General features: G+C 44.7%; 1 protein-coding gene across 1 annotated transcript in view; it reads left to right on the top strand.

Moving 5' to 3' along the window:
- The window catches only part of LOC147709528 (dihydropyrimidinase-related protein 1-like), a 199,957-nt gene that overhangs the window by 148,252 nt on the left and 26,584 nt on the right, over positions 1–25,121 (top strand). The window contains exons 11-13 of the mRNA XM_086928068.1: positions 852–1,022; positions 20,485–20,664; positions 21,424–21,589. Of these exons, the coding sequence (XP_086784194.1) occupies positions 852–1,022; positions 20,485–20,664; positions 21,424–21,589 (517 nt within the window). The remainder of the gene's footprint in view (positions 1–851; positions 1,023–20,484; positions 20,665–21,423; positions 21,590–25,121) is intronic.

The raw sequence follows: 25,121 nt of genomic DNA, 5'->3' as shown, positions 1-25,121 counted from the left end.
CTGCCCTAGGATGTTTGCTAAAATGTGAGACACATGGTGAAGTATGGAGGAAGGGTTTGACTAAAGTGGGGCCGGGGGCCTAAGAAGATGATGCGCTGCTGGACTCATGGGGTTGCTCTCACCGGTTCTTCGCTTGGGCACTTGGATGATGATCCTGGCTGGAGGGAGGGTCTTCGAAGGTTGGAAGGTTCGTCCTCCTTAAATGCTCACTGCCACAATATCAAGAATGTCACTTTGGAAGGTGTCACGCTCTGTAAACCTTTTTTGGGTTATCTGTTTATTTTGTGTATTCTGTTTTACATAAAAGAAAAAATATATTTTTTATAAGAAAGTTGTAAACGAATTGCCCGGCACAAAAAAGGATAACCTTATAGAAAACAAACTGATTCATCTTCACTAGACTCCTTTATTTTACGTTTGATTTGAAAGCTGTTTTAAACTGGCAGAAAAGATGCCCTGAACCATTCTCATTGACACATCATACACCTGCCCTGTTCTCTTATAGCCATCGGGTGAAAACCCTGGCTGAGTGACATGTGTTGCTGGAGTTATATATCTATACTCTACACTATATTGGTTATTTAATTTTCCTTTTTTATTAATCACCATAAAATTGCAAGAGTTTGAGATTTGTTTGGCTCTTTGTTGTCTTTGTCTAGACTGTGGCTAACTCAGTGCTCAGGGTAGGCATAGTTGTTTTAAATATTCTACAGTGTACTTGTATGGAATCAGGAGGCACTGCTCGCATGTTTCATTCTCAGAGATCCCTGTGATGTCTTTGTCAAAAGAAGGTTTGCAAACATTTAAAAACATAAATAAGTTAATGTAACAGATCTGTGTTTTTGATTTAGGCCACAGGTAAAATGGACGAGAACCAGTTCATTGCGGTCACCAGCAGCAACGCAGCCAAGATCTTCAACATGTACCCAAGGAAGGGGCGGATTGCAGTTGGCTCTGATGCAGATGTGGTCATTTGGGATCCAGACAGGATTAAGAGCATTTCAGCCAAAAGCCACAAATCGGTAGGAATTGATTCTTTATTTGTTCAAAACCTTTTATGCATTGCTGGCCATCCAAATATGTGAAAAATACATTTACCATGAACGAAAATGAAATGTGATGTATTCTTCTTACAGTATTAATGTTATCAACGTACAGTTAAGCACTGACCAGACACACGCTCTCCTGATGTGGACTTCTTACTATGGGGGACTTACTTCGTGGTGCCAAGTTGTGCTCTGTCTCAGAAATGTCCGCCGTGCATGACGTGTCCTTATTAGGCAGATTTCTTTTACATAGGACACGAACCTCAATGGTCACGGCGATACAGCCCTCAACGGCAGAACCACAGGGATTTTCGTCATTATCCACAGTAATGATGTCACCTGATGGTACGCATCTGGTTTCCCGCTTATACCATCTTACTCAGACACTACGACCAGAAGTGGGGGGAAGGGCACGGGCGGGGTGGGTAAGGGAGCAACTATAAACATACGCTTCTCCATTTCAAATACTTACACAGAGCCTATGCTACTCCCAAACTCCTCGCAAGGATGGACCCCACCAGACCCCGTGGCTGCCCGCGGTGTACGGCTGACCATGCCGACTTTATCCATCTGGTGTGGAATTGCCCCCTTGTCTTGGCGTACTGGAAAGTGGTTTCCAGACATCTTGCATTAGTGATCGAAGCTGAGATGACCCCCTCTCCCTTCCTTGCGCTGCTGGGATATGCCTGGGAGTCAACGCTTCACTGCGGTTGCCCTACTGCTGGCCAAGAGGCAGGCTTCCTTGCACTGGGGTGGTTCTTCGCCACCGACAGTGAAAGCTTGGATGAAAGACCTACTGTACTGTGAGACCACTAGTGATGTGTATGCAACACGGATACCTCTCGCCTCCAGACCCAAAAACATCTGGCAGCTGCTCCACTCCTATCTGTTACTTCATCCTCAACTGACTGGTTGATGTACAATTACAGGTGTGATGGAAGATATGCTTGCCCGCCACTGCGATAAATGTATTATCCACTTCATCTCATCACATCACGCTGCATTGCCGATTTGGCGTTGCAGCTCGCGCAATGTAATTTGTGGTATTTATTTAGTTATATGCACAACTCCGTTGGGCCACATTCCAGAGTTTACTACCCCCATCCCTGCCCCTCTCCCCCCGCCTCACCGCCCCACAGCACTCCCCCGAGGAGCCGCCACTGTGATTCTAGCAGATGTTCTCAGCTCCTGTGATGCTGCCGTCCTTGAGCAAGGGGACTGCGAACTATAATGAATTCTATGTATCCTTTGATCCCTCAGCACATCTATCATTTATCGGTGAGGTGCCCGGTTATTCTGTAACACGGTAATTACATTAGCAGTGAAAATATGCAATTTTTGGAGGTGATGCCTTCATGATGCAGTTGGTATTCATTGTTGTCTTTCCATTAAAATGTTGAATGAAATTTTGAAATAACAACGCTAGCAAACCATGTTTTCTTAAATCCATTACAGACAACTACTCCCTCTGGTTTCACAATAATCTCTTCTCCATCGTTAGCCCTTCACTCACCTGTTCCCTTCTGCTTTTTCCTTTAACTTCACCGCTCGGCAGCCTCTGATTCATTTGGTGTTTTCCACAGTCTCTGCTTCTGCTTCCACTTTCTGAAAGTCGCCTGCACTTGGACTGTCCTCCGTCTTTCCATCCGTGTTGCCAAAGTATGTCTTGTAGGGCACTCCATGGTGGAGCCAGAGTTAGCAGCTCCTCCTGTATACAGGGGCATGGATCGCAGTGGCTTGTATGCCTAAGAAGCAAATCTAAAGATCAAGCCCCCATCTCAGGCTGGGAAATGCCTTGCACTCATCTCGACAACTAGCCTGTCAGTGTGAAACCAGAATCAACTGCATTGGAAATAACAGTTTGAAATTAAATTCTGGCAGACACAGTTTAGGAGAGTAGTTGGAAAGGAGAAGAGGCCGCGAGACGCTGTAGCCTAGCAGAGCTGGAACCAAGACCTTTGCTTCAATTTGAACTTTGGCGATTACAGACTTGTTTGTCATGAACTGACCACCCCTCAATTTGAAGGAGAAGTAACAAAGATCCTGCTGCCAGGTGACACTGGCAGAAAGTAATGTGAGTTTCTAATTGCAGCCCTTCAAAGATGAAACGCACCAGATTGCCTGATCCATGATTCAAAACAACAGAGCTGAGGATGAAACCTTTGTTTATGATATTATTCCTATCTGCCTGCATAGTGACTCCTCTAGAAGAAGGGCCAGGAGAAGTAGTTTCCTTTGGTCTTATGCAATCTAGCAGTGATAGTTCACAAGGCAGTCCCAAGGCCCTTATCCCACTCCTCCTTGAGAAAGAGGGAGTAAAGCACACCTACGCAAGACTGATTTCCTAGCCTCCTTCACAAATTAATTTTTGTTGAATGCTTTTTAAAGAACCGTTTTCCATAAAACTTTAATTCCTAATGTACATCAGTGCATTCTTACAAGAAAGCTACAAGACTTCATAGTTTCCATCCTAAACCCAATTCATATATTTGAATGGCGCACTAGACGTATCCTCCAGAATATCGATTGCAGAAATAAGGACAAAAACCAATGAACTCCATCACCTTGGCTACCCATTTCCAACATAACCAGCAGATTCTACCAGAGTGCTCCTCGGTACAGCTACTTATAAAGCTTGCTCTCCTTTTGGGGATGTGTGTGGTGTTATACCTGAAGTGCCTTTCTGCTTGGTAGTTCTAGTAACCGCAGTTAATTTCATCAACACCCTCAGTACCAGCAATACTGGAGTAACACTAAGAACTCCAGTGGATGCCATAAGAGTATTGACTGTATAGGTTTGTAATATCATTGCTGATGCTTTCATATATGAACCAGTTGGTAATAATCTACAACTTTCAAAGGATTGAGCCTAGAGTTATTAAAAAATTATGTGCAAATCAATTATTGTCCCAACTACCTATTGACTGTATGCTTACCTTTGAGTGTGTACTTACGTACCATACTCATACATTCATTGGATTTATCTTTCTACTCAGAAAGAGGATACCTATAGATCCTGAAAAGATCGAACACATTTGCCGGAAATAGGGCATGGGAGTGGACTGCTGTTTGTATGCAGGACATACATTTTGGACATTGGGCATCTCTGCCTATGCTATGCTATAGGAAGGAATATCTTTATATATATATATTTTTTTTAGGCTCACCTATTGATGGAATGCTTGCCTTTGACCCTGCACAGTACTCCACTGCTTTAGGCTAGTTTCATATTATATATATTTCACATACATACCTATGTCTGTTGTATTTTTCTCCTCAGAGCACTTAGGCAGATTGAAAAGATCAAACTAACTTGTACGAAAGAGGGTATAGGACGTGGGTAGATAATGTTTGACCAATTGATTGCACCCTGGCAGGTCGCAGTGCATGCAACTAAATTACACCATTGGCTTCAGGTCTCCACAAATACCAGGGAAGTAATGAAAAGGAGCAGGACTTGGGTTGCAGGTTAGCAGATAGGGCACGAAGAGTGAGGATGGATACGTTGCACCGGTAGAGAAAGGAGAAGGTTTAAGAGGTAGAGTTGCTTTGGATAAAGCAGCAGAGGTAGCAGGTTAGAGGAGGGAGAACAAAGAAACAAATTCATTTTATATATTTATAACTTTAATCAAAATACTTCTCATATTGCCTGTGCTGTGTCTCTCCATTTGGCCCTCGTTATGAGCTTGCTGAATTTTGCTGCAGGGTCCCAGGGGTCCAGAATCCCAAATCAGCCATTATTCCCTCACTGAAATTGGACAATAAAGAAATCTGTCCCTTGAATGGGGATTAGCTAGGCAGACTGGGAATTCTGGGTTTTTCTGTTACTTCAGTGATATTTGCCACCTGCTCAAATTAGGCAGTGCGCCTGCTAATAGCAGATGCTCTGGTCTGCTTGAGGGTAGTGAAGTTGGCTCCATCTGCAGGTGTTGGGGTGGGTGGGTGCTCTGCCTGGAGTTGCCAGATGCATTTTATCACCTGACCTTGTCACTTGGAGATGGTGGGGGAGAGGCGGTATGATGGTCTGGAGGCTGAGCAGGGCTTGGTCCTGATTTGGGGGCGGGGGTTGTATGCTCCCTTATGGTACCGCACGGGCTGGGTGAGTGCTGGATTGTGCTCTGCCTACAGCCACAGCTCCTATCTTAGCAGTGGTTTCACCGGGTGCATATCCATACCCAGTCAAAAAAATGCACTACTAGTAATGGTGTTGTATAGTTACACGTCAAGAGCCCAGGAAAGCTTTAATTTCTCTGTTTTCTAAAATATAAACATATTTTCTCCACTTTCCAAGAACTATGTGAAAATTGCTAGGAGCCTACACAAATTCAGTTTAGTTGGGGCATTTAATTGTTAATGATTGGACATATGGTGACAAACCTTTTACTGTGATGTACCCTAATATAAACAATGGATTGATATTGAATAAAGTGAACTATCAACCTATGGGGTGTCAAACCGGATTGTCTTCATAAAATCACATTTTCCATTAATGTGCTGAATAAAGCATGTTATTTCAAGGCTTAATCAAATGCATGATAGAAAGCTACACGACTCTCCGGCAGTGGCCTTGGCATTCACTCCTGCTATGGCTTGCCAGTCAGGCATGCACAGAGCAGATGGATCTGCCATTTCTTATTCAATGATACACCATGTATGCCGACCTGTTGCTAGGAAACAATGTATCTTGTGCTGGCAGTTCTAGGCATGCAGACCGGAACTGAATTGGGTGTGCAAATTAATTTGTATTTTAATAGAGATATTTTAAGAAGCTTCACATGGCAAAACAGCAGTAAGTAGAGGGATACCCTGTTCCATTCATGGGACAGGTGCTTACTTCTTTACAATCACTTCATATTCTTGACAGCTACATTCATTGGACCTTGTCTTATTGCCACTGAAACATACATCTACGAGCATGACATTTTGTTCAAGGTATTACTTTGACAATTATAAATCCCATACCGGACGGAGGACTAGGGAAAATTCTGGTTAAATCAAATGAGGGAAAATTCACGCTTTCAGAGTTCTCACATCATTTTTGATTTGGCTAGCTGAAGTATGTTTTGAGGTTTGGGAATACATTTGAAATGGTACCATACACACAGCCCAATGGTTTGTGGATTATCATGTATTATCTGCAATGAAAAACCCTCCTACTAGACGAGGAACCAACTGTTCTAATCTGATGTGTTCCTGTGTCTTTGTGAAACTAGCTTTTCCTCACCACTGCTTCCCCCCTTTGCTATACATCCCTACGAGCGCTGAGTTAAAAAAAAAATAACAACACAATGAATAACAGCACTTCATAAAATCATCATAGTCCATATGTTACGAATTCTATTGCCATTAAAGTGGAGCTGGAATTTACCATATTCCGGTTTCGGCATTGATGATATTCCCCAAAGCATGTTTTCCTCACATTAGATAGACTTGCCTGGTGGATATGTTGGCGAAAGAAGATGTTTCTTTTGTGGTAAATAAATTACCGGACAATTTTTGAATACATTAATAAGGATAGCTCAATCAAATGAGAGGCAGAGTCCGTGGTATCTGAGTCATACGGGCTTTAATGAAATGCCTCGAGGCATGGGACATCGGGTTCCATCACCACTAAGGTTCAGGAAGGGACATTCAACATTTTATTAACATCACACAATATATATAGTAAAACAGTATAATTGAAATGAATACAGTAGGCGTAACAGGTGGAAAAGAGAGATAAGAACACATGTGCGTAACAGGAGGCGTGTAAAAGGCGTACTCATGGCCGTATACTTGACATGTCAGAGAAACGTCACAAGAAACGTCACATGTGGGTGGATGCTTAGAGAAAGTTTGCAGAATCAGCAGAAACTTTTGGCATACATGCGCACGCAACTGAGCATGACGTGTAACTGGGGAGAGCTGGGGGCTTTAACTTTAGCACTAGTAGAGGAGACTAATGTCTGGGATGTCAGAACGACCTGTACATACAGCATATCTGATATCTTGTGTTTGTAGGATGTAGTATCTGAAGTAAAAGGTCTCTCGGGCAGAGGCCGTTCATCACTGAATACTAGTGCGTGCATATGGATCTTCATGTAGAGTGCGGGGGCCATGGGCCTACCATGGTAACGGGAGCAGTAAATTACTTGCAATGGAGACAGGAAGGCAGGGCTCTTTGCTCTGCAGCCGGGAATATGTTTACCTATTTCACTAGACTGGAATGTGTTTTCGAGGAGGCTGAGCAGATAACTTGTAGGCAAAATACTATTTTTGGCAGGCAGGCCAGGCCGAGCCGGGCACCGCTTCGCCGAGCAGGAAGTAAGGCAGAGGTCAGGGATGCATATCTAAACTGCAGCTTTCAGAGGCAGAAAAGAACTCGGAGCCTCGATTAAGGGTCTGGCTCGGCTGGGCCAGAAAACATGGAGAAAACGTGTGCGAGATTCAAAAGTGTACCATTTAAAGACGTTGGCACCATAGGCCTAGAAGCCTAATTAACGTGATTTTCTTGGAGAACTGTATAACTGACATGTTAACGTTGGACGCAAATGCATATGCGTCTTACTAGCAGGCACGGAAAAGGAATTACATGACATACATGGGACACTTGTGTTTGGATGGGGTGCGAGTGGGGGACACATTAGCTACCTAAAATTTTCTATTTCCTCATTCCCTCCTTGGCCCCTTCTACACCCATTAGGATACATCTATTTTCATGAGACCATCTATCTGTTCATATAACATCATCTGCTCTTCTGTCTTTATTCGGGAACGGGAACGTGAAATTGGACGGGGTATACAAGCTGTGGCGCACAAGCCGCAAATCGCTGGCCCACATTGCAGACAGAGACAACAACTGAATACTATGAGCAGTATTATTCCTAGGAATGACAATACTTTCCATCCCCAGGCGGATATCACACTCCAGAGCCAACCGGACCATGTCCAGGTGCCTGGATTCTGGTGTATCAGGTGAGCAATTTCGTGAAGCCGTGTTATGGCCTTATACACGGATGGTGCGTTATTAGGAATGAAAATACAACAACTGGATCCGATCACTCTACAAGCCCCGCCCCTATTGGCCAGGATGATGTCAAGGACAAGGCGATTTTGAAGAACAACAAGTCTCATAGCAGACTGCTCTTCGGTCAGGTTACCTAAGGCAGAAGTAGTCTCATTCACTACTGCTTCAAGAGTTCTAGTTAATTTGCGTATTAATTTACTGTTTTGGACAGGACCTACAAAGAAAAAGAATCCTTTATTGAAATCTGTATATTGTTCCCATGTTGTCTCAGTCTGATCGACAATCGGGGACTTGATCTCCCTTCTATGTCGTATATGCACAAGATGTGAATTTCTATGATAATCAGGTGGGGCTAGAAAAACAGGTGGTAATAGGAACGCAATATAGCACGTTCCATCCCAATCCAAGGGCAGAGGTACATAAGCCGTCTGACCACAAATAAAATAGGAATGGCGGGAAGCTTTGAAAGTAGACTTTCCTTTATCACTGAATTCGACTACAGTATTACAATCACTGTGTCCTAAATGTACTGAACCATTCTTTTTAACGCATAATTCGCCTTTCACTGGCAAAACTGTTATAAACGGCAAGTTCGAATTAGTCTCGGACTGGACGTTCAGAATCATGAGATTGAGGGAAAAGTTACCTAATTCATACACTTCATTTTCGAGATCGGTCCCTGTCCTTTGGGGAAGACCGTCTGCGTCTGGGAAACATGCTTGATTCATAACTGTATTCAGGTTTCCCCATATCCAATTGCCTTGGGAAACTTTGGACTTACTGTCTAAAGAAGACATTAGAGCAAACCATGCTCCACATGAACCATTATGGGTAAACGGGTAGGGAAAGAGAGGCAGAGCTCCCTTGTATTTCTGATAAGGTGGGAGTCGGCCACATACCCAGCAATTCGTGGCATTGCTGGTCTGGTGAGAATGGTGTAACATACGAATGAAAGTGTTGTTGCGCATTGCCAATCGATAAGATAATTCATGAGGGGGCAGATCACTGAAAGTGTGCTCTACAGTGTCATTGTGTACATGTGAGTCAAGAGGAAAGAAAACATGTAGCATCAAGCTTATGCATATAATCAAGACACTCAGAAAAAACATGAAAATTAACATTATGATGCACCTGCTATGCAAGTGTTTGCAATATTTGTCTCTCTTTTCGATTCGCCTATCTCTCTGACTACTTGGGTCTATCTTATTCATGTCAGAAACCTGTCTAACCGCTTCACCCGAGGGGGACTTAAACAATTAAACGCTGTCTGACTTACTAGACCTCAACTTTGCTCGGTACTCCTGTTGGGGAGTTTTCTCTAACAGGGGGAGTTTAGAGTCAGTGTCTGAAACGGGGCAGTCCTTTATTTCAGTCTCTGGACACAATCCATAAAACCGCTTCACGAGGCTAGAGTGGAGCCACCCCTTGCGACCTTCCAGTTTCACTGCAGTCCTCGTGGTCATTAACACCAGCTTTGGCTGTTTCCATCTTGGCTCCAGAGGGCTTGTGCGGTCGAAGTTGCGGACGTAGACATAATTCCCCGGAACGATTTCATGTGGTTTTACTAGGGTGTTGTCCGGGAAGGCAGCCGCGACCTGTGAACGACAAGATAGTAGTGCAGACATCAAGGAAGCTAGGTAATCTGTCAGCATATTACTGTCGAAATCGGTTATTTTTCGAGGCATAGGCGTTCCCCACATATTGGGAGGTCGGCCGAAAACTACCTCATAAGGAGATAGTCCGGTTCTAGAATGAGCTACCATACGCATGTAAAAGAGGGCAACTGGCAGGGCTACTATCCAATCTACACCTTTTTCTGCACAGATTTTTGCTAATCGTGTTTTCAGAGTCTGGTTGTGACGTTCAACTAAACCCGCTGCTTCGGGGTGTCGTACACAGTGAAATTTCCACTGGTAACCTAACAGGAGTGATACCTGTTTCATAAGTTCAGACAAGAATGGCTGTCCATTATCTGAGTACATGACACGGGGCAAGCCGTATCGTGGGAAAAATTCACAAACCAACTGCTTGGCAGTGGTCGCGGCAGTGTAATCTGGGACTGGATATGCTTCTGTCCATCTGGAAAGGGCACATACAACTACGAGGACATATTTAAATCCTCTACATCGGTCCATCTGGATATAATCCATCTGGAGGACTTCAAAAGGATGGTCAGGAGGATGGAATCCCCCTTGTTCTACGGGAATGCCTTTGCCTGGATTGAACTGACAACAGATCATGCAAGTACGCACTTTCTGCTTTGCTGCTGCACGCAAATGCTTGTTGGACCAGAGGTTTTGAATGCTGTCTAACATGGCTTTTTCTCCTAAGTGTGCTGGACTATGTGCTGTATTAATGATAACTTGAACCATAGAGTCGGGGAGGAACCATGTGGCTCTTCCCTTCGTCATCCATCCCTGATCTGTCTGGATCCCTCCTTGTTCAGTCCATTTCTTGATTTTGTCTGGAGTGGCATGTGTCTGTATGTCGAGTACATCTAGAGTGGGATCCTTCACTGTCATACAATGTGTCTGTGATGTTACTTCCGTCTTTGTCGGATCAGTCGATATGTCTGTTTGAGTCTGAGCTGTGAGTTTAGCTGTTCGATCTGCCAGGTCGTTACCCTGGGAAATAGTGTCTGTGACTTTCGTATGTGCTTTGCACTTCATGATGGCAATGGATGCAGGTAAGTGTATTGCTTCTAACAGAGCTTTGATGAGGGGACCATGCTGTATCTTGGCGCCATGAGAAGTTAAAAACCTCTTTCTTGCCAGAGGATACCGAAGTCGTGAACAACTCCAAATGCATACTGTGAATCTGTATATATATTTACTTTCAGGTTCTTGGCTCGGATGCAGGCTTGGGTCAGAGCAATGAGCTCTGCTGCTTGGGCAGACAATGTGTCAATACGATGTGTGTCTATGACTTCAGTCTCAGTGGTCACTGCATAGGCGGCCACTAACTCTCCTGTGCTTGTTCTCATACATGAACCATCCACATAAAGTGTCAGGTCTGGGTCGGGTAATGCAATGTCTGTCAAGTCTTGTCTAGGTTTCGTTACTGTATTGATGACTTCCACGCAGTCATGTGGTATCGGGTCAGTTGTGCTCGAGGGTAACAATGTGGCAGGGTTTAATGTATTGCAACGTCTGATTTCTATGTGTGGCTGAAACAATGTCAATTCATATCCTGTCAGTCTTGCTATAGTCAAGTGTTGTGTCTGGGTTCGGTTCAGAAGGATTTCCACAGAGTGTGGAACTTGTACTGTCAGGGGATGTCCTAACACTATTGAGTCGCTTTGTCTGATTGCTAGGGCTGTCGCTGCAACTGATTTGAGGCACGCAGGCAGAGCCTGGGCCACTGGATCCAATGTACTAGAAAAATAAGCGCAAGGCTTATGGTGTCCTGCTTGATCTTGCTGTGCCATCGCGTTCAGTAACAAAAAGTGTAAAAGGTTTGCTGTAACATGGTGTCGCTAAAACAGGTGCTTGACATAAGGCTTTCTTTAAGTCATCAAAAGCTTGTGTATGTTCCTGAGTCCAAGGGAGGACAGTCGAAGTCGCTGCCTCCTGTGTTGTCAACTGTATGAGTGGTTTAGCTAGATATGCATACTGAGGGATCCATTGTCTACAGTAAGAAGTGAGGCCAATGAAGGCCCGTACCTCCTTTTGTGTCTTGGGTTGTGGCAGATGTGCAATTAACTGGATATGGTCTGATGTCAACTGTCTCCCCCACGTGGACAGCAAGTGCCCAAGGTATACCACTTGCTGGGCACAGAATTGTAGCTTTGAAGGGGACACTTTATGCCCCTTTTCGGCCAAGAAATACAAGACAGTCAGTGACGCGCGCTCGCAGTCACGTTCGGTCCGTGCTGTTATTAACAAGTCATCAACGTATTGCAGCAGAGCAGTGTCAGTAGGCATGTGAATACTGTCTAGTTGTCGTTTCAAGGCTTGACTGTAAATACTAGGACTTTCCGTGAACCCTTGAGGTGCACGTGCAAATTTGAAGCTTCGGCCATTTAAAGAGAATCCGAAGAGATACTGGCTTTCCGGATGAATGGGGACACTAAAGAAAGCGTTCTTGAGGTCGATTACAGTAAAGAACGCTGCTTCAGAATCTATAGCAGTCAATAAGGAAGAAATGTCTGGCACTACTGGGTACTGGGGAATGATGCATTTATTTAATTCGCGAAGGTCAATCACCAATCGGTAGACTGGTGGTGCATTTGGGTCAGTTCGTTTAAGAATCGGAATGATTGGAGAATTACATACATTGGAATCAGTTTCTATAACTACCCCTTGGGCAATCAGTTCGTCAATAATTTTCAGTAAGGCTGCTACAGCCTCGGGGGGCAATTTGTATTGTCGGATTCTGGGTAGTACAACTCCTTGCTTGAGTGTAACACGATAAGGTGTAATGTGCATACAACCTACATCAGTCGGACCTTGTGCCCATAAATGCTGTGGTACATTTTGCAATCTAGGATCAAAATCTCTCAACACATAATGACCTTTGAAATCACGTAAAAATAATCTCACTCCTTCCGGAGAACAACATATCACTGCTCCTAATGCTTTCAACGTTTTAATACCAACCAGATTTTCAGGACATGCTTTCGTAAGTAACAAGTCTGCAGTACGGGACAATGGACCAACTTCTAGGGAAACTGGCTTTGACACTTCGTTAACAATAGGCTTTCCTGAAAAACCCAGGGAAACATTCTGTGAGCCTGAGAGGGGTGCCCCTGGAACCTCGTCATGACTGATGGTAGTTCTGCTCGCCCCTGTGTCAATCAAAAATTTTCTGTCTTTCCCTAATACCTGACTATGTACATAGGGACCCTCTTGATCTACAGGAACCTCGATGAGAGGCAAGCCAACCTCCCTCTCTAGGCTGCTCCATGAGTACTGTTGGTAATCGGGATAATCTGACTGTGCATACTGGTACATTTGCTGTGTGACATGTTGTGTGGCAGCAATAGGTTGTGGTTGGGGTACAGCTACTGTTTGCTGTGCATGCTGTGGAGGTTGCGTATTCTGTGGAATATTCTGCGGAACATGTTCTTGTCTGGGAGGACGCGGTCTTTCTTTCGTCCTGCCTGTAGCAATATTATATTTCAGAACGGTACATTCGTTTATATAGTGACCTGGCTGTTTACAATAGTTGCAATTCCCTTTAACGGGAGCTGCAGAATGACCTGGCGGTGCTGCACCCTTTTTCTGACCGTCAGCGGGAACAGACTGAGCAACTAGTACTTTCATTTTCGTGTCTTTCATACGTCTCTGTTCATGATCGTGTTCCTCTCTAATTCGGTTCTGGTGGTACTTTAACATTTGTAACATTTGGGAAGGGGTATTTGCTTGCCATGTACTCTCGACTTTCAATACTCTATTTTTGACTTGTGGTAAGGAATTCTCGACTAATTTGGTCACAAAAAGATGTGGATATGATTCACTACTTGTTTTCAGGCCGCTATTAATAATGAAACATTTCTCGAATCTAGAATAAAAATCACTAGTGTCTTCGTCTTGTTTCTGTTTGCAGGCTGAGATTGCATCCCAGTCTTCCTTTTTTATTGCCAATAACCTCGGCAAGACCTGTACTAATAATCCTGGTAATGCTTTAGCTTTGTCACCAAGACCCGTACCTGGGACTCGTCTATTTTCTTCGTCTTCTAATTCAGTCCAACTAATCTTTGTATCTCCCACCTCCCATTCTTTTTCTTTGAGTTTTTCATAAATACCGGCTGGCAAAAGTACTTTTAACATTTTAAGGATATCGGAATATGTATATTCCCCCATGAGTAGCATGTCTTTTAATTCACGGTGGAACCCTGCTGGATCTTTATCATGACAGGGCACTAATTTCTTCATTTCCAATAGTTCCATTTTAGTCAAGGGTGTGTATACGAATACTCGTTGAAGCTCACCGCCTGCTGTCTGGACGGGGTGAACTTCTCGTAAGGGATTCTGTCTGTCTATATAAAAAGGTTGTCTTACTGGGGGTGGAACATGAACAAAATGTGGAGTCAGGAAAGTTCTGTATTTATGGCGTTGTTCTAGAATAATGTTAATTAAATCGGTACCTAGGCCTCTCCATCTTTTTAGGAGTAATTCTTCCAATATATTACATAGGGGACCTGGATCAGAATGCTGACTCTCATATAGTGTAATGAGGTGCTGGATCATATACATACCAGCTAGTCGCTGTTCGTCTGGGGAAAAAGTCAAAAATTTTTGTGCTACTGAATCATCTTTATATACGCTGTTATTTCCAGCCCACTGTACTGCTGATTGGGCTAGTTCTTGTTCACGCATGGTACTAAGCTCACTGTAACCTATTCGTTGTTTCAGTACTTTATCAGTGTTTTGAAATAAATGTTCAAGAGAACATTGTTCTGGTATAGGAGAAAGAAAACGTTTCTTGCTTTCTAGACGTATGGGTCTGTCAAAAGGTCTCGCTCTACCTACATACGCTATTCTATCTGGGTCTTCTTCTGTATCATCTATATCTTCATCCTCTGTGATTTCATCCTCTTTCTCCGTTTCTCTAGCTGCTTTTTCTTTTTTGTGAAATACTACAATTTCTTTACGGATCTTTCTGTACATGGATTCTACACAACTTTGTTTATTATGTTTACCATCAGCTATATTGTTACTCCATTGAATCAGGATGTCCATCTCTTCCTGGCTTGTACCTGGCCGATCTCGTTCCCTTATCAAACAATTTATCAAAAACTGTAAGATCATTCTTTGTGTCTCAACCTTATTGTGTGCCATGGCCTCGTGAATGCATTCTGGTCTCTCCCCTGTTCTAATGAAATTATATATGTTATCTAAATGTTGTTTCATATCTGGTAGAAGAGACAGATAGTTTGTGACTCGTCGTAAACGTATTGAGAATAGCATCATCTCGTCATCGCCTGGTACAGGATCGTATCTGCAATCTGTAAGGTACTGACGCTGCTTTTTGTGTACGTTGTAATGCTATTTCTCTAAGCGTCAGTCGTTTTACTTGAGGTGGGGTGACAAGTCCAGAGACAGGCTGACCTCCTGTTGCGCCTCCTGAAGCGGAAGCGAAAACATGAACTGGCTGGGTTGTAACTACTGGTGTCATAGCGGGTAAAGGAGGTATATGTAATGGAGGCGGACTCTGGGTTGCATCTGTCGCAAAAGGATTGGTAGGACCAATAGCAGGAGGAACAGTAGCAGTAGCAGTAGGGGAAGTGACAATAGGTGCGGTAGTCGAGTCTTGGAGACGTGGAGGAGTCCTGTCTTGAGCAGACTGAATAGGCTGCTGCACATTATTAGCAGGTGGTACGTGTACATTAGTATATGCTGGAGCAACATCATCTAAATAGGAGGAAAGGAAAATGTCTGCTGCGGTCTGTTTATGACGGAGTTTAGTCGGAACCAATGGTGGTGGCAAGTTACGGGGTACTTCCGGGGTCGCCTTGGGCAGGCCCTCGGCAAGAACAGGATACATGCCTGTAATAAGGGCATTTCTTTGTCTGTCTTGTTGTTCTATTCTGACTCGTTCTCCTTCTTCTAGTAACTCTCTTTCTCTAGCTTTTTCGGATTCTTCTCTACTTCTCTCTGCTTTCCTGAGTTCTTTCTCTGTTCTTCTATGCGCTTCTTTACGCCATAATTCTATGGCATCTTTCTGGGATTGTCTGGCTTTCTTTTTCCATAGTGCTTCTTCTACTCTCATGATGCAATCAGCATCCCATGTCCCTGAGACAGGCCATCTATACTTCTCTTCCAGATCTTTAGTATAATCCACCCACAAATCTAGGTACAATATGGCATCTAAGCCATGCTTATGGTACATAAAATGTCCTGGAGTGTCCCTAGGTGGGACGGGAACTGCTTCTTCGAGTATCCCTTTCCTAGTTCCTATCTGACGTAATTTTGAGAACAGTGGCATTTTCGGACTGATTTAAACGTGAACACAATAAACACAGTAATGAATAGCAAACAATCATTCATACCACGACATTAAATACATTAAAACATTTCAGACTGATATTTACCTGGTACATAGAAAAAAAACATGAATACTGAAATCTCGAGATACAATACTAGAATACTGAATTACTAGATGCACTGCTAAACAGTACAGACAATACCGGTCCCATAAAGAGACACGTCATACCGTCTGGACCAGGTCTGTGTACCCAGACCTGTCTTGACCGGGCACAAATTAATGGACCTGTCTAGATGCGTTCCCAATAACGGTACTCACCGGGAAGCAGAAACTGAAGGCCTCGGAAACTGGACTGGACTGGACTATGTCAGCTACGGTTTCTCCTACGCATGCGCCTCGGAACAGGTGGGCCTCCGGATACCTCGGACCTTGCTCTCTCGACTAGGGGCTCTGGTCGGGATCCTCCGCATTCCTCACCGCCTCGTCTGGATGCCGGACCGCAGTCTCCGTCTCCTCCGTGGGCCCGAGGGAGATAGCAGGAAGACCCGCAGGTGTGCACTGGATCCGTCGCAGCTGTAGAAGGGGTCAGGGGCCTGCGTTACATCGCCGGCGAGTGGGGAAGGGGGGGTCCCTATTCGGGCGCCAGCATATGTGGTAAATAAATTACCGGACAATTTTTGAATACATTAATAAGGATAGCTCAATCAAATGAGAGGCAGAGTCCATGGTATCTGAGTCATACGGGCTTTAATGAAATGCCTCGAGGCATGGGACATCGGGTTCCATCACCACTAAGGTTCAGGAAGGGACATTCAACATTTTATTGACATCACACAATATATATAGTAAAACAGTATAATTGAAATGAATACAGTAGGCGTAACAGGTGGAAAAGAGAGATAAGAACACATGTGCGTAACAGGAGGCGTGTAAAAGGCGTACTCATGGGCGTATACTTGACATGTCAGAGAAACGTCACAAGAAACGTCACATGTGGGTGGATGCTTAGAGAAAGTTTGCAGAATCAGCAGAAACTTTTGGCATACATGCGCGCGAAACTGAGCATGACGTGTAACTGGGGAGAGCTGGGGGCTTTAACTTTAGCACTAGTAGAGGAGACTAATGTCTGGGATGTCAGAACGACCTGTACATACAGCATATCTGATATCTTGTGTTTGTAGGATGTAGTGTCTGAAGTAAAAGGTCTCTCGGGCAGAGGCCGTTCATCACTGAATACTAGTGCGTGCATATGGATCTTCATGTAGAGTGCGGGGGCCATGGGCCTACCATGGTAACGGGAGCAGTAAATTACTTGCAATGGAGACAGGAAGGCAGGGCTCTTTGCTCTGCAGCCGGGAATATGTTTACCTATTTCACTAGACTGGAATGTGTTTTCGAGGAGGCTGAGCAGATAACTTGTAGGCAAAATACTATTTTTGTCAGGCAGGCCAGGCCGAGCCGGGCACCGCTTCGCCGAGCAGGAAGTAAGGCAGAGGTCAGGGATGCATATCTAAACTGCAGCTTTCAGAGGCAGAAAAGAACTCGGAGCCTCGATTAAGGGTCTGGCTCGGCTGGGCCAGAAAACATGGAGAAAACGTGTGCGAGATTCAAAAGCGTACCATGTAAAGACGTTGGCACCATAGGCCTAGAAACCTAATTAACGTGATTTTCTTGGAGAACTGTATAACTGACATGTTAACGTTGGACGCAAATGCATATGCGTCTTACTAGCAGGCACGGAAAAGGAATTACATGACATACATGGGACACTTGTGTTTGGATGGGGTGCGAGTGGGGGACACATTAGCTACCTAAAAATTTCTATTTCCTCACTTTCAATATGTACAAAGTTGTTCTTAATACCGGTAAAGAGGTGGGGGAGCACTCCTATTTACACTTCTTCATCAAAATAACTTTTTATTAACAAAAAGCTGGTTATCATGTGGTGCTACAGTGCTGCACTTGCTGTCAAGCCAAGTGTTAGAACAAAAGCAGCTATTACCAGTTGTATCACTTGAGTGCACTGTGCACTATTCACTGGGTTCTAACTGAAACCCCTAGACTATATACAAATTCAACATTCTATTCAAGATGTAGCTTAACAATGATTATCATTTGTCAATTGTTTTCTTATTGTCAAATCATATTCTCAAATCTTGGTCAACGTCATAACCACAAAAAACACATAAATAATGAATATACAATCAATACATGATCTTGTTCCAAATATTACCAATTCTACTAATGGCTTCAAAACTGATGTATAACTTTCATTCAACATTTATATAAATGCCCAATGCATTTCAGGGCGTTTCAGTCCCTTCCTCAGGAGCCAATCTGATCAGTAACTGTCTTGGTGCTCTGGCACAATTGCCGTATATATAGTCCTGTGCAGTTCTGAACTTAAACACCTATAAGATATGGCAAAACGCCACCTGTGTTCCTAGAACCAGTGCCTAGTGAAATTAAAGGAACATGCGTCATGTTCAAGAAAAAATAATGAGTAATGTAAACGAACCGACGCGACCGCCGTCTTGTGATTACGAGTTAACGCTTGGCAAGGAGCTTCAACATGTGATCACAGGTTACAGTTACTGACCAGATTTGCCCCTGAGGAAGGGACTGAAACGTCCCAAGATTTGAGAATATGATTTGACAATAAGAAAACAATTGTTGAGTTATATCTTGAATAGAATGTTGAATTTGTATAAAGTCTAGGGGTTTCAGTTTGAACCCAGTGAATAGTGCACAGTGCACTCAAGTGATACAATTTGTAATAGATGCCAAAAATGTTCTTAGACACAGTTATTTAACTTGCATTTGTGCATATAAATACAGAAACATAAAATATTTCATTAGCCCTGTCTCCCTATTTAGGAAGTGAGGTGTGTGCTCCTGTTTATGTGTGGCTTAATATCTGTTGAGACCAATATATATATACATTAAAAATATATTAAATACACCTATCCCACATCACCAAATGCACCTGCTACCAGATCATCTTAGTAGTTATTAACATTAGGAAACATGACATTTTCCTCTTGGACCCAGAAACTCAACATGCAGAGTATAGTGACTGATAGAAAATTGTCTGTCAAGTGATAGCTCACCCTCACAAAGATAGCACGTAGGACCAGCATAGAATATATGTTTGTAACTTCCAATCAAAATAGTTCCACTCCTCTCAGCAGTGACAATCATAAATAATTAAAAGAATTACTTTAGTCAACCCCCAAATTATCCCAAGGTAAAGCTGTGAAGCAGTGAGACTCATATCCAATGATTGGTAATGGGATTAATTAGAGGGTTAATTTTGCAAATGAGGTCAGTGGATGGCAGCTAGGCTGCCTCTTTCATCAGCAAAACTGTACGTTGGTGAGAAGGTCTTTAAAATGAATAGATTTTTCAGGCCAGTAGTCATAGAAGCTTTCATATATGTATGTATTTTTGTTGCACTAAGTCATTAGCAGAGAATATAGGCACAGTGAATCATTAGCACATCTAGGCTTCATATTATGAATGTCTACAGGTGTGTTACAATGTAAACATGAATACATCAAGATCTCATAGACCATGGTGACCAGGTGAGTCTTGCACTGATAATGACTACGAACAGTAGGTGCAATTTAGGGGTCCTGGTCCCAGTCGAGAGGCAGCTTGTGGGCTAGTGAGCAGCGTCTAATCGTAGAAGATAAAGAAGAACAAAAGAGAATAAAGAGTACAATTATGAGAGCAAAATGTCCCCATGTAGAGTGTCGGGCAGTAAGGGCATGATTCCATTAAGTGCATCCTTGCAATGGGGAAATGTATTGTAATCTGCTGTCTGCCATTGGTTCATAAAGGAATGGCTCTGAAAAGCTACGTGTGAATATGGCTTTTCCACTTATAGTGTAGTTTGGAGGTATTGAAAGGCCCATCCGGACATCATGCCTGAGCGGCCCGTGGTGGGAGGTGTCTGTTGCATGGAAGAAAACAGTAAGATCGACCAGAAGAAATGTAAATCAAGTCCTACTCTCAAGTCATTTCTAGAACAGCAAAGCCTTAAAGCCTGTTCTGAAGTGGGTGGCAGATAAAGGAACCAGGCGGGGCCTGTGCACGCGCGACGTTCCAGAAATATGAGTTGCAACCAGAGACGTATCAATTGAGCTTGATGTCTTATATGCACAACCGTTCATGTTGTATAGAAAAGTATCCCTTTAGTAATATTGCAACTCTATTCCCCTAAGAATGGAGATGCTCTGGAAACAGGGAGTGACATTGGCAGCAGTACAGCTGTTATTCTCAATATTGGGCATAAAACCCAGACTTAAATACACTTCGGTGAGAAGGCATGGTATTCTAAGAGTGCAAATATTAGATCTTCATTGTAATATCAGACTGCATGTGTTCCCTGTTTCCCCAGTACAGCGGTTTACGGCACTGTAAACCCAGGGCCTCCTGTTTGCCTCCTTTCTTCTTTGTAGTGCTTTTAAATGAACCATGAACTCTGTTGTGTGTCTGCAGGCTGTGGAATATAACATCTTTGAGGGAATGGAGTGCCGTGGGGCGCCCTTGGTCGTCATCAGTCAAGGAAAGATTGTGTTTGAAGATGGAAACCTCCACGTGAATCAGGGTATGGGGCGCTTCATTCCTCGGAAGCCGTTCCCAGAATACATTTACCAACGCATTAAAACACGTAACCAGGTGAGACCCCATGCACTGAAGAGAAAGACTGTGCTAATAAATCATGTACCATGGAACAATCTACCGGGCTGACTCTGATGCATTTGGATATAGAGGTGCCTCATGCAGATAAGCCCTGTGTCCTGCATGTGCTGCACTGGGAAGCATTTTCTACTATAGTCCCCATGGAAGCAGGGAAGCAGGGGAAAAACATCTAGGATAAATGCTGAAGACAATAGTTAATGCACTGCGTTGTCCTCCTAACTAAACCTCCACTCCCAGGCCAGTGTTATAATGCCCAGCATGTAAAGTTGCAAAGCCAACCAGCCCAGTATCTGCAATGCCCCCACATGTAATGCATTATCCCCAGGCCAGTGTTTGTAATGACTAGAGTGATGCGTGGTGTCTGCTAGGAGGCCTTTTCTGTGCTGCTTCCATGCCGTAGAGTCCACAATCTTTACCTCCAGCCTCGGCCTTAGCTGCTTCCTCCGCTCTTGAATCAGGTGTCCACTCCTGTGCCTTTCTGAACCAGAACTGGATAGTGAGTATGTGGGGTTTCAACATTCAAAGTAGCGTGCCTCAAGTTGCCCGTCAAACCCCCTACGGCTCTTTCTGAGGCCGAATGCTAGACAGCCTCTCCTGCCCTGAATACAGTCCCTCTTCAGAGCTGCAGCTAGTCTAGAGTTGTACATATGTTCTATGAGAGATGAGAGGCATCAAAGGTCAGTTTATTGCAATTTATGGAATAACACATAGTTTGTTTCCAATTGTATTTCTTAGGTGTGTGAATTACAGGGGGTCTCCAGAGGAATGTATGATGGGCCAGTATATGAGCTAGAAGCTACTCCAAAGTTTGCAACTCCTGCCCCTTCAACCAAATCATCCCCTGTGAAATCCCAGGCTCCACCCATCAGGAACCTTCATCACTCCAACATCAGCTTTACAGGTAAAAACACTGTAATAATGTAAATAAACACAGTAAGTCCGTGCTTGAATTCATGGTGTTAAATACCAGAGTGTACTGTAGTTGAAGCACCCATGTGGAAGGGTAGTCTTAAGAGAGATGGTTTGAGGAAAAAATCAAACAAGACTGTGGTTCGTGCTTGCACTCAACCTGTAGACAATTCCTCAGCATCTTATTCACTCATCAAGGTCCTTACACAATGCAAATAGTGAAAATTCACTTTGCATATCTGGCTTGTATGCATATTAACCGAGTGGCAAGTATCACATATTTCTGGACAGAATACAAATAGAAGTTGTTAAAAACATATTAGAGGGTGGCATGGCCACCACAGTGCAATTTAGATGTGCATGTGCAGAGCTCCTGAAACATACCACGAAAACCAGGAATAAAGAAGATATCCCCTGTAGGAAATTGGGTTATTGATTGAGGGTGGTCAAACCCCTACTCATGCAAAAACCCATACCCATGTCAGGGTGAAACACAAGAGTCACTTAAACCTATGCTTACCACTCAGGTCTTGGCACACATTCAGTCAGACTTACCTTAAATGCAGCACACAGCAGTACTAAAGTGAAAACACAATAGAAGAAAAATCCTGCACCAATTTAGAAATATAAAGTACATTTTAATAAATAAAATGAGACCAAAACAATAAAATCCAATCAGAGGAACCAGAGAAATGCAAGTTCAATGTTTTAGGTAAGTATAGTGCCTAAAAGCACAAAGGCCCACCACCGGTCATCTGGTTGTGCTAGACAGCAGGAAAGTCACAAGTTCTATGCCGACTGCGATGGAACGCAGGTTAGGTACAGGGACCGGGTTAGTCCAGCTGAAAAAGTTCCCTTCTCGTAGTCCAGTTCACAGGGAAGGAGGCCGAGAGGAGCAGAGCAAGTGTTCCAGATAGTCATCGCTGTATCGCAAAGAGCAGTCCTGGTGTCGCAGACGATTGTCACTGTAGTGCAAAGATCTTATTGGGCATTGCGGAAAGTCATTGCTAGAGCTTTGCATCGGCAAATACCGTTGGTGCTTGTTCTGCCCCTTTAGCTTGGAACAGGAGGTCAGTCAATTGACCCTTAAAGTCACTCAGGCCTTCCTGGAAAAAGGAGATGATCCAGTTTTCCTTCAGCAAGGTAGGCCTTCAGCAGCAGGACATTCATCTGGGGATCCAGGCAGCCCTCTAGCAGCAGGGCAGTCCTCTAGTAGCGGCAGGGCAGTTCCCTGGGGCAGAAGGCAGTCCTTCTGGAGTCTTCTATAGGTCCAAGCATGTACTGAAGTCTTGGTCTGAGGGTCCAATATCTATACTTGGTGCCTGCCTTTGAAGTGGAGAACCTTCTAGGCTACCCCATATCTGGTTCTGGAAAGTTCATTTATTCCCCTACCAAGGCTCCAAGTAGTCTAAGGTGACAAAAGACTGGTGTTAAATTCCTTTGTGAGTGTGCTGGAGGCAGTCCTTTGAAATGTAAGTGGGGCAGGGAACAGCTCCGCCCCATCAATCTTGGCAGGATGGCCTATCCTGCCAACACTCAGCGCTCCTTAGTCTGAGAAATTGTAATTGTAATTGTGGTATACTTATAGAGCGCAGCCTGTCACCACCAAGGGCATCCTGGCGCTTTGAACCCTGATCTAACAGCAGCTTCAGCAACTAGCCTATCCTCGGGAATAGGTGGGTTTTCAACGCCTTTCTAAAGGCTGGGAGAGCCTCAAGGCTCCTGAGGGATAGTGGTAGGGAGTTCCAGAGTTTGGCCGCCGCTACTCTGAACGATCGGCCACCCATCCTCACTCTCTGGAAGCGCGGGACCACTAACAGCTTGGATGACGAGGAGCGTAGTGCTCGAGCTGGAAGATACCAAGCAAACATTCTCTGCAGTGGGATAGGTCCCAAGCCATGAATAGCTCTGAACACTATGCATGCGGCTTTGTAGCGAACACGAAGGTGAATCGGCAGCCAGTGGAGTTCCTGTAGTGCTGCTGTAGCCGAGCTGTAATAGGGGCGGGACAGAGCGAGTTTAGCCGCCAGATTCTGTACCCTTTGGAGCTTGCCCAGTAGTGTTACAGGGGCATCCAATAGTAGTGCGTTGCAGTAGTCGAGTCGACTTAGAATTGTGCTCCGCACTACTTCGGACCTGGCTTGCTCAGGAAGGAGAGGTAGAACCTTGCGCAACATCCGGATAAGCATCATGCACGTAGACGTGATCTTGTTTACGTGCAGGTCCAGCTGTAAATTGGGCCCAAAAGTGACCCCCAGATTACGCGCCGAATGTGTGGCAGACACCGTCTCAGAGAAGGACGGGGGCCAGAAGTCGTCTGGGAGGTTCCTGGGAATTCGATCACCGGAACAATGCAGAACCTCAGTTTTGGTACCGTTGAACTGTAACGAGTTCAAACGGAGCCAATCCGCTGTGGCCTGCATACATCGGTGAAAAGTCTCCAGTGGGACCGCATCCTGTCCCTCCAGCGAAAAGACCAGCTGGGTATCATCTGCATAATTAAATGCAGAGATCCCAAAGGATTTAATAAGCTGGACTAGTGGGCGGAGGTAAATGTTAAAGAGTATAGGGCTGATGGCTGAGCCCTGCGGTACTCCTTGTCCTACTCTCCGCTCCTCTGAGCTGAAGGGAGGGAGCGACACACGTTGTTGACGATTATCCAGGTAGGAAATTAGCCAGTCCCTAGCCTTGTCTTTAACTCCACACTCCTCCAGCCTCGCTATCAAGGTTGGATGGCTGACCGTGTCGAACGCGGACGACATGTCGAGCAGCACAAGAAAGGCTGCCCGACCACTGTCGACTCGCGCCCGCAGATTGTCAAGCACGGTCACTAACGCGGATTCCGTCCCATGAGCTGGGCGGAAGCCGAATTGCGTCTCATCCAGCCATGTGTTTTCTTCCAAGAAGCCGGATAGAGTGCGGGTAACCAACTTTTCCAAGATTTGCACTGGAAAAGGCAACAGAGAGATCGGCCGGTAATTGGAGAGACAGGCAGGGTCCAGCGTAGGTTTTTTTAAAAGCGGAGATACCACTGCCTTCTTCCAACAACCCGGTACAATCCCCGTTTCCAATGACTGGCAGCAGATGGAATGTAAAGGCTGGAAAAGTTCCTCCTGGAACAACCTCCAGAGTTTTGGCGGAAGAGGGTCAAGAGGCGAACCAGATGAGATCGTGAGGGCTAGGTTGCTAAACTCCTCCAAGGAAGGCAAAGGAAAGCTACTCAGTTGGGGTCGACTGGCTTCACTTGCCGGAGCTCCCAAACTGAGGGCCTGGTCCAAAAAGGGTAGGGGAGAACTGCTCAGCCGGGGTCGACTGGCCTCAAGCGCCGGAGCTTCCAGACTGAGAGTTTGGTCCGCAGGAGGCAGAGAAGAGCTACTCAGCTGGGGTCGACTGGCCTTCGTCGCCGGAGCTCCCAGACTGAGGGCCCGGACCAAGGGGGGTGGGGGAGAGCTACTCAGCTGGGGTCGACTGGCCTCACTTGCCGGAGCTCCCAGACTGAGGACTTGGTCCGGGGAGGGCGAGGA

This window comes from Lissotriton vulgaris, chromosome 6, assembly GCF_964263255.1.
Source record: "Lissotriton vulgaris chromosome 6, aLisVul1.2, whole genome shotgun sequence".
In the NCBI taxonomy this organism is placed as follows: domain Eukaryota; kingdom Metazoa; phylum Chordata; class Amphibia; order Caudata; family Salamandridae; genus Lissotriton; species Lissotriton vulgaris.
The sequence above is the reverse complement of the archived record's forward strand: the minus strand, read 5'-3'. Positions and strand labels throughout refer to the sequence as shown.